Raw genomic sequence first — 10,935 nt, 5'->3', positions numbered from 1 at the left:
TTTAAGTTTTTTGATTGGATATAGAAGTTTCCCCTTCCTATAGTATTGTGACCTTGCATCACAAAACGAACAAAAAGTTGCCAGACACGGATTTATAGTTAGAGCATGTTCTGAAAGAGCAGACTTTAAACTTTAAAATGATGTATCAAATGGACTCTTAAAACCTATCTAAATATTTGAATGAAAGCACACACTCAGGGAAAGTGTGAACTGAGAAAAGAGGCTTTGAAGCACAGGAGTCTATTCAAGCGCTTAATCTTTACCAACACTTTTCCAACTGTGCGATGAATGGGACAAAAAACAAACAGAAAAAAAAAAAGATCAAACAGGATATAAACCAGCAAAGTAACGACAATGAAGCGATTATCAAATTAAGCTGAAATTTAGCATGCTTTATCCACACATTCTGTTCATATTAATTAATGCTGATTTTCAAAGCAGTACCATCATCCTTTCTAGAGTTATTAGAGTTGAAAATGAAGAGTGTGCACAGGGTCTTTAAGAAATGAAAATGGATTCTAAAGTCACACGTAATCACACTATTCTATAAAAAAGTGTTCGAGATAAACTGCTAAAAACACAGTTTCCTGTTCGTTTTATGATCCCAAATTTTTGCATAATGTAGAAGACCTGTTCTTTCAGAAAACATGAAAAAGTCAAGACTGGCTAGGTTGACCCATTTCACCTATTTCCAGTCATCACACAAAATCAGTGTGTGCGACTTGTTCGTTTTGTGATACACGGTCAACACACACACACACACACACACACACACACACACACACACACACACACACACACATATATATATATATATATATATATATATATATATCATATATATACACACATGTACATCCTTTGTTAAAAGCGAGCTTTAGACCTGCGACACGAACGCTAAAGACGACACTATTAGGCAAACAAAACAAAAAAATGGTGTTCTGCACATGCTTGAGACAGCTGTTCCCATTGTCCAACCTAGGAGGAGGTGTCGTCTTAGCGTTCGCGTCGCAGATCTGAAGCTCGCTAGTGTTTCAGCAAATTCACAAAACAGACAACTTCACATCATGAGTGTAGACTCACAACTTTTTATTGAGCTTCTTTCACAACGGGCTATATACATTATGAATGTATATGGGCAGTCGGTCAAATTTTGAGTGACGGGCTCCGATAAAATACAGCTGTAAGTCTGTGGGATCTGTTTGTAGTTTGGATACAGTGTAAGAGAGATTAGGGAGCTTTAGATTTTAGACGCGCGGACGTTCAGAGGGGATAAAAACATGTTCTGAGCATGCGCAGAAGCGCATCGGGAGACCCGCGCTTCTGCGCACGCTCAGAGCATTTTTTTTCCCCTTCGAACGTCCGCGCGTCTAAAATCTAAAGCTCCCTATTATTGCTCTGACATGGAGTGTCAGGACAGTGATGACAGAGATCACATCCCGTACATCACAATTATTCCTTGTAGATAAAAGCTTTCACAATCATAAATAGCCATTTTGCGGCTAAACACTCGGTTCTTTCAAATATCGCATGCTAAAAACACAATAAAAACGGTCTAAATCAAATTCTCCCGATCAAAACAGCCATTTGGCGGTTAATCACTCGGTATTTTGAAACATTACTATGGTAAAAATACAACAAACACAGCCTTAAAAAAAAAAAATCAGAACCAAAACACTCAACAGCCATTTTGCAGCTGACCATTCAAGAGTTATTTGAAATTGCGCATGGTTAAAACATAGTAATTACTGTCCGAATCAAACTTTCACGATTATAATAGCCATAGTTTGTAGCTAGTCAAGCGCAGTTGCTTTAACAGACGAAATTCTTCACGAAATGCAATCTTGGGCACATAGCCCTCGTATCATCAATGGAATTACCTAAATTCTCTGGATGAAAATAGATCTACGCCCCGATCAGCTTCTCTAAATACATGTACCAGAAATACACTTCTGTAGCAAAATAATTATCAACCAACGCCGAACGTGAGGGAACAACGTTCTAAATCAAGTGTGTCGGGGGAAGCAGAAGGGGAAGCAATGGTAGACACGTGACGGTTTATTTATTGTATTATGCGAGGTAGACGGATTGAGTTAGTGTGATTCTACATCTGCGTCTTTGGCCGGGTGGCGAGGTATTTTGCGATGCGCTCGTTGGCCTCAATTTTGGCCTTGTGCTCGAGCAGCTTGGGGAACGGCTTGAAGAGGTCGGGCATGTGGCCGCCCACGATGTCGACGCCGTTGAAGACTGCGAAGTCGGCGAGAGTTAGCTGCAACGCCCAGTTTGGAATTGGAGAAAGAATAGACAAGTTCGAAAGGTTACGAGGACAGAGAGATGGACATGGCTATCACTGCAATGTTGTTTTTTTGTGAAGCATCCGGGTTATATGAAATTATGATAAGGCACTATTTGTTACCCTAATAGCTGTAAAGTCGTGCCGCATTGGTCTTTGTCCATGTGTTGGAGTCACCGAGTGTGAAACTCGTACCTTGTTCCGTTTCATATCTTACTCCCAGGGCCGATAAACGAAAGGAATGGCACATGGAAAATGGCAATGCTTGGGTACATAATATACAACATAAACACGATTTCTTTCATAAGAAGCTAGCTGTCCACATTATTCTGAAGCCCTAAAAACTGTTCCCGTTTCGACCAACTTCAGCTTTCACAAGTGAAATGCGTTTAAATGTCAAATTACAAAGAAATTATATTGAATGGCTTATTATCTGTAGTTACTAACTCGGTGTCTTGACAACAATTGCTAAATATTTACAAACTTAATAGGATTATAGCAGGGATCGTGCTTTAATTAAAAATTTCTGCCAGCTCACAATACCTGAATGCTATGGAGGCAAATCAATCATTGAAATGCGAACTTTATTTTACAGCATATCACGATGAAATCATTTTATTCCGCTAAAGTAGAATTTCATCAGCTTTCAAAGACACCGTTTAATCCCCCTTCATTCCCCCCCCAAATATATATATATATATATATATATATATATATATATATATATATATATATATATATATATATATATATATATGTGTGTGTGAAAAAGAGAACTTAATGAGGCAAAGATTATGAAACTTCCACTTCCACATGCACGGCTTAATACGAGGATTTGGTTGCCCCTTATGACGAGGACACGGGAAGGTTTTTTAATCAAGATTGCTTATGGCAGCAAGGTACGACATGCATCAAATCCAATACAGTATACAATGTACGTACAACTTGTACTTAATCTCATGCATTGTGTTGATACATCATTCAATCCTGTACATGTAAAACTGCTGACCGCATAGGATAATTTCAGTGTTCTCGGCCGGCGAGAGAGTGAGGATTATGGCAACCCATACGTCACTTCCGCCATGTTTTCAAAGGATGTAATCAGAAAACTTACGCTGTCGCCCACAAAGTACCCCGAGGAGCTCGCTTCCAGCTTCTTCTCCAGAAAACCAAACAACTTGGGTCCCTTCACTTCTTCGAACTCCTTCCTGATTTCAGCCTGCGATAGATTTAAAAAAAAGGGGGGGGGGGGAAGGTAATCAAAATATGAAAATAGTCAACTTGTATTCGTGAAAATCGACTGAGACTACAGAAGTTATTGTTCGACAATATCTACATGTTCCACGACACTACTGAATGAAATGAACAGGACAAACGGATGAACATGTGTGAATGTGACACACCTTCTCAGGGAAACTATGTTTGTCTTTAAAAAAAAATAGGAAAAATTCAGATTAAGAAAAAAAACACCTTTATAATACATGTATATTATCTTCCTTCAAAAAAAAAAGTTAAGCAAAACACATTTAGCTTGGTATTCTACATATATATATATATATATATATATATATATATATATATATATATATTACACACATATATATACATATATAATATACATATATATATATATCTATCTATATCTGTCTATATCTATATATATATATATATATATACACTACACTGACGAAGGTCCGAGGCAGGTTGAAAATTTTGTGAATAAAAACCTTCTTGTTGGATCTACAGATGGCGTATTTGAGACTCATTCTTCTTATATAATATATATATATATAAATATATGAATACAGGTGCATATCATATACCCTCTTCGTCAAGTCCTTCTCTCTGTAGAGCCATGGCGCCGAGGAATCGAGAATGTCGCCGAACGTCTCGGTCACCTGGTCGATCTCCGTCTGCTCATCGTTCGTCGTTCCGTAGAAACCTTGAAGGAGAACATTTTTTAGCGTTAAGAATATGAACAATTTCTGATTTGGGGGTCGACTTGATTCTTAATTAGGTGGATCTCCCTTTGTAGATATTTTAAGCGTTGTCTCTATTGCTGTTCTTCTATTCCATGCACGCTTCACATACATTATACCATGCTGTATTACGTATTAATCTATAAATGTGTCAGTTGTATGTATGTATAAAAAGGAGGAAATGATTGTTTGTTGTATGTATCACCCCCAAAACATTGTAATATTTATGATTTTAAAAAATATACAAATGTAACAAACCACCAAGGAGAACAATACCAAATCATTCTCTCTCTCTCACACACACACAATGACTGGACATAATGCCTAGCAGAAGACACAACTGGAAATGACATTTCAAGTGATCTTTGATCTTGGGGGACAAATAAGCTTATCAAACACTTCGTCTTACACAAACTAACCCATACCTAGGAAAACGTTAGCACGTTGTTTCTTTCTTGAATCGTTCTAACGAGATTTTTAGAATGGGATATGCACAGTCTGCTGGACACACACATATGGCCTCCTGTGCCATTCGGAGAGAATACATTAAATTATACCCTTATAAACCCGTACAACGCTATATCATACCAGCGTGGTTTAAAAAAAAAATGGAAAAATGTTGTGACAAAGTGGAATAGTTCAATTTTTACGACCAGTCATAAAAAAAGGCCGGCTGCCGATAATGATCGGATCGTATCATAAGCAGCGCTTTCATGCTGATCATTTTCCCTTGGAGACAGCTTAAAGCCATACATGCTCGTAGAACACAGAAGTTTGGAGCGTACATGGTACAAAAGATTTTCTTTTTTCTCTCAAATGCACACGAATGCTTAAGAATGCCTATATTCAACTACGCGTACTGTATAACAATGTGCATAAGGATTGGTTTATCTGCTTCTCTCTCTCTCTCTCTATCACATACATTCTTTTTCTTTCTTTTATCTCATTTTGTATAGTTGCTTACGAATCAGAATGAATGGAAATGCTTTTGAAAGACGTCAGTGACAAAGGGGAAAAGAAGATGTGTTTGTGACAGTGTGGCGTGTTTGTTATCTGCACTGAACTCCCGGCCGCCGAGCGTAATTCCACAAGATATTTATGTGGACCACTCTTACAGACATAAATCACGAGGAAAAAAAGGACTGCCTCCGGATATTTCAAAGAAATCAAATAATATGCAATTGTGAGCACATTTTAGCATCTACATGAGCATGACGGAATTTGCCGCCATCATACAAAATCACGGATTGAGAGCGAGGTAACTTCTGTACATGTGCTTGCTCAAAACGCCCTTTGACGTTTGTTTGCGCTACCAAATCCATCATTAATGATACTAATGGTATCTTGCAAACTCTTGAACTCAGCATGTTTTATGTAACTGCTTTGCTTTGTTTGTTTTGTTTTAATTTTTTTAATACCAGAAGTATCAAATGTAATGTATCGAAAACATACTATGAAAATCAGAGAGCAAATGTTTTATATATCTAATTCGAAAATATTTTCATGACACAAAGAGACGGTACTAAAAAGTTTGTCGATGGGGGGGGGGACGAATCAGAAAAAAAAACAACACAATATTTATCAGCAAGTCTTATCAACATGGTGGACCCTGGGCTTTAAAACGGCCTATATCAATAAAATAATGATCCAGCATGTTAACACCGGAGTCCGCTTTGCCAACTTACCAAATTCTCTGGCAACATACCGCTGGATAGCCCGACTCTGTATGATCAAACGGCCGTCGACTTCAAAGATTGGCACCTGCCCGAGAGGGAGCTCTGGTTCCCGTAAAACAAAGCATATTTAGGATCATCTCAAACACGATTTTGTCAGTGAAGTACGCCTAATATACGTACAAGCAACGCAATAAAGTTTGGTGCCAATAAATACACTACTACTACTTCTAATCATGATAATAATGATATGATCAATAACAAAATACAAACAAAACAATAATAATAACACACATGAGCAACGTAACATGAGCCTTCCTCCCGTTCCCTTTTCGTGAACACTGTAAATTCAGTGGTGCATATCAGGATCATATTAAGTAAGAGTAATTAGAAGAATAATAAGTAGTGGGTCGCAGCAGGTCTCGTAAGACTACAACTTTATCATCGTATTGTTAAAACACTCTAGTATTCATCCATGCACGGTAATTACACTGCCTGCGCAGTGCTTTACCACATCACAGACCTATATGTCCCACGCGCCTGCAAACCTAACGTGGAGTTCATTAGGTCAGATTGATACTTTCGATGCATACGCATGTAATATGTAAAGAAAGGAAGAGAGACTATACGACCTCTTATCCGTCAGCAGTGCTAATGGCGAATTTAGTTTCAATATAGGGACGGGATTAAGTCTACCGGTAGTCATTTTCTTTTAGCATACGTGGGCATACCCAATACGGTATCTACTATAAAACAAAACAAAACAAAACAAAACAAAACAAAACAAAACCCCCAAACAACAACAACTACTACTACTTCTACTACTACGATACTACTACTACTACTACTACTAATAATAATAATAATAATAATAATGATAAGGAAAAAACAAAATTGTACGAGTGTACAGTTCTATAGAGATGACGTCCCCATAAATTATGAGTAATGCGGGAGGGGGAAAGAGAGGGTAAATCCCGAAAATCGTTGAAATATGGGGTCTTACAGGATATTCCTCGAAATAATTTTCATTTGGTGTGGTTTTCAAATCTTTCCCCAACATCCCTGAAATAGGGTCCTGCATGAACAGGGTTAAAAAAAAAACCCAAAATAGGCCTAGAGGTAGTGCGGATTCTTGGTACAAGTTTGTTCCGATTCTCCCGAATTCATTTCCTACCTGAGCATTTTTCCCGCAAAACACGCCGAGCTGGCATTCTTTCCCCAGGGAAGTCAATCTTCTCTGGTATATATTCAGAATGAGAAAGTCTATTCCTGTCCACATGGACTGAAACTGTGGACAATCTTCACCTCGGAACTCTTCCTTCATTCTGGGAGTAATTTTACTATCTTCCCTCCCAAAAATCTGTGATAGGGGTAATTCTGATGGCTAGAATTCCCTCCAAAAGCCCGTGAACGGGTCACAATCTTGACCCAAAATCTGGAACAAGCATAAGTTGTGTGCGCTTAGACCACCTGGCAAGGCGGGGGGGGGGGGGGGGGGGTTGGGGGCACATGGTTAGGTAAGGGAATGATCAAGTGAGGTTATGACAATTCTCCATTCAAACAAGATTTAGCCACCAATCATTCACCTACAGGCAAGTTACATACAACACTTTGAGACACCCATGCACGGCGTACACATCTCGGACGTTATTGTAACTCTCAAAACGCTTTTTTTTTTCTTTTTTTTTTCTAATTACATACGGTCTGCCTGTATAAAAGAGTCATAGAAAGTCAAATGCCATGAAACACTGACCAAAACATAGGCCTATGTTATACCGAGTGCTGCTGACAATACAAGGTACTGTTCTAGTATTTCACCATACATCCCTTCCTCCGCCCTCCATATCCCTACGGCTATAAAACCGTACCCCGGAGCGCTCCTTACAGTTTATAGGAGCCTCTTTCCCACACGGCCAAAGGCCCCTCCCGCGATCCCGGCCGGATCGCCAGTCCCCTGGCCCCTTTATCAATACCACCTCCCTCGTGCCTGTATCCTCCTGAAGTAATAATACTCACTGCCATTGGCTTTCAACTCAGTCAAGTCATTCACACGACAGTCTTCGAAATCCGTCCCTGACGCGACAAGCATCAAACGTGTGATCTCAGGCCGATATTTGACATTGAAGTAGGTTAACTTATAGTTAGGCATGGTTGTATTTGGAGGGTGTACACACTGCTTACTTTACTTAGCCTAGTATTACTCGTGGGCACAGAGCACTTCGCCTCACACTCACTGAACGTAAACCAATTAACCACACGAAGCGCTCGAGATAGTCAGTCACGTCAGACGCCCCCTGATTTACTGCCGCTACACAGGATACTAGTACTAGTAGTAGACACACGTCATATTACGCACGTCCCACATTAACATTCTATACACACCTGACTCGTGTGTGTCGTCCACATGCACGCAGTACGCATGCAGACAGTGATGATTGCAATTGATCCTCTAGTACTACACCCCATCGAACGTGGAGGCATGCAACCTGCGCTGTATCGGTATCCCCGGGCGCTACCCCTTTACTCTGGTAATATTTTCTCCAACGACTAAGGGTTAGGGTTAGGGTTGTGATGGGGTTTTAGCCGGTTTAGTTTGATGTGAGGATTAGGATAAGGGTTAATATTAAGTCTGTGGGTGTAATTTATGTTTGGCTTAACGTGCAGATATGACATGGGAGCAATACTGTCGCAGGAGCAAGTGTCATGGAACCCTTTTTGCAAGATGCACCGTAGTAGTGTCGCCGCCCCCCCCCCCCGCCCTTCTCGTAGAATAACCAAAGTCGCAATTAAAATTCCTATATAAACAGATGAATAAATCTAGCTTCTTTATTTGTTTGTTTGTTTGTTTGTTTGTTTGTTTCAATGCTTGAAATTCCACTGGCTTTAATGTTCCATTCTCCAAGCCCCTCTTCCATCGCATGATTGTTCGATAAGGAGGTCTGGAGATCAAGAAGTGGTTCTTATTTACAATACTAAGTCGTGTATGTTTCAGAGGAAATGTTGAGATGGAAATGTTGAATGGAACTTGATGATTAAGATTGTACAAAAAACAAACAAACAAGCCAAATTTTAGTTGTTAAAATCTTTTTGAGTTGGTGAACAATGACTGCATTAATGAAATTATCAGTTTACATGTCGCACCTATCTCATAAAAAGTTAATACATGTATTATGTATAATAGGCCTACAACAATTTTGCACACAATTTCGGCAAAAATTCGTTCACCGGGTGTAAAGCATTCATTGAATATCTTGCTCGTGGTGTCACACTGTCTTGAAATTGACGAGATGGCAAGATGGAACAATTTTCAATTTTGGGGAAATGGTCCCGAGCTTGAAAAAAAAAAGTAACCAATCAACAGCCGAAGCTGCTTTGCAGCATGTCTCTTCCATTTCCTGCAACTTTAATTTTAATTCAATTCCATCTGCTTTTGTGATGCGTAGTACTGTTAATTTGACGTATTTTCTTTGTTACTATGTTGTATTGATATTGTATTATTTTGTGTATGAAAATGTTTTGCATTGTTGGAAATAAAATGAATGAAATAAAAAAAAAAAGAAAAATGATAGGTCCTATACGATGCCTGCAGGGCCGCGCACTAGTGGCACACAACCCACACACTCATCAGACACGAATATGAAATCTTCAATCTACAAGACGGAAAAATAATGGCCACACGAAGATTTTGCCACCGCTCAATACGCCACTGTTGAGCATGCATAAAGGGAGGTTCAAGAGATGGAGTTTCAACGCGGGGTTCTAACTGGCTGTATTATTCAAACAGCTGGCAATTTTCTTTATGACAGCATACACTTGTAAAAGAATTCGCAGGTGCATTTGTGCGTTTCTTGATCGGGGTTAAATCAGTGCCGCCGTCTTCCTGAGCAATCTGCTAGGGATTCATTTTGAGAGCTTATATAATGTCCGCTTTATCTTACTTGATTATCTATCAAATGACATGGAAATCAATTAATGATACAAACATCGTATGAAACAAAATTATGAGCAAAAGTGCAAATCTGTATTATGTTGTGAAAATATCAAACTGTACCCTCACTGAATAACCTATTAATCATATTTTCAGATCACTTCCCTTCTATGAAACTAATATGAGGTACAACTGTATAATCGTCAAGTGTAAATTCACTGTTTAAGTTTTATGTCAGATTAGTGCAAACACATGTAAAATCGAGCAAGTCATTTCATCACCAATCTTGAACAATTTTTATTCGCGCAGCCCCGTGTTTCCAGCAAGATGTGCCGCTCATCTTTTGGTTATAAGAAGGGATGGCGAAAAGTATAAATTGCCATCATAAAGGCATAGGCACAGAGTGGCTGTTTATTATGCAATGAAGCATGAATTACTTAGGCCAGTTTGTAATTAGCCAATGAGCACATTGTTACAACTGACCTTTTTCCTCGGTTGTATACCCGTAACTTACCCGACGTATCGGTAACAATTTATGGAATTCATGTTCAAAGAAAGAATGAACTTGCGTGGACCAGGTGACCAGAATGGTCTGTCAACTTGGGGATGCGTCCATTTCTTAGTTTTGAATTGCTATGCATGCTTTAGCAAACTTTTTATGTTAATCTTGCCAAAATACCAGGCCTGCTGTCAGGTGCATTCACGTGCTGGCAAGCACCACTGTCTCAGGAAAATGAATTCACATGTATTGCATCACGGATGCTTATTTCAGTGAATTTAAATACATGTACCATTATGCCTGTTGGTAAAACTAGCCTTTTTCTGCTCACGCGCAAAGTGGAAGTATACGAACTGGCTAATCGTCTTCGTTATCTGCAGGGCGGCTCCAGTTAAAGGACAAGTTCACCTTCATAAACATAAGGATTGAGAGAATGTAGCAATATTAGCAGAACACATCATTGAAAGTTTGAGGAAAATCGGACAATCCGTTCAAAAGTTATGAATTTTTGCGGTTTTAATGCAGTAACCACTGTATGAGAAGACTACTGCATTGTATGAATA

The 10,935-nt window shown here is 39.1% G+C and overlaps 1 protein-coding gene across 1 annotated transcript; it reads right to left on the bottom strand.

The window, feature by feature from the left end:
- Positions 1-1,079: 1,079 nt before the first annotated feature.
- On the bottom strand, positions 1,080-8,202 carry LOC140229302 (glutathione S-transferase 3-like). Its single transcript, XM_072309576.1, has 5 exons — positions 7,962-8,202; positions 5,958-6,050; positions 4,117-4,235; positions 3,408-3,512; positions 1,080-2,269 (listed from the first exon to the last, which is right to left on the bottom strand). Exons 1-5 carry the CDS (start codon positions 8,092-8,094, stop codon positions 2,105-2,107), a joined length of 615 nt encoding a protein of 204 aa, XP_072165677.1. The 5' UTR covers positions 8,095-8,202; the 3' UTR covers positions 1,080-2,104.
- Positions 8,203-10,935: the final 2,733 nt, after the last annotated feature.

The sequence above is a fragment of the Diadema setosum genome, chromosome 5, assembly GCF_964275005.1.
Source record: "Diadema setosum chromosome 5, eeDiaSeto1, whole genome shotgun sequence".
NCBI classification, from domain to species: domain Eukaryota; kingdom Metazoa; phylum Echinodermata; class Echinoidea; order Diadematoida; family Diadematidae; genus Diadema; species Diadema setosum.
The sequence above is the reverse complement of the archived record's forward strand: the minus strand, read 5'-3'. Positions and strand labels throughout refer to the sequence as shown.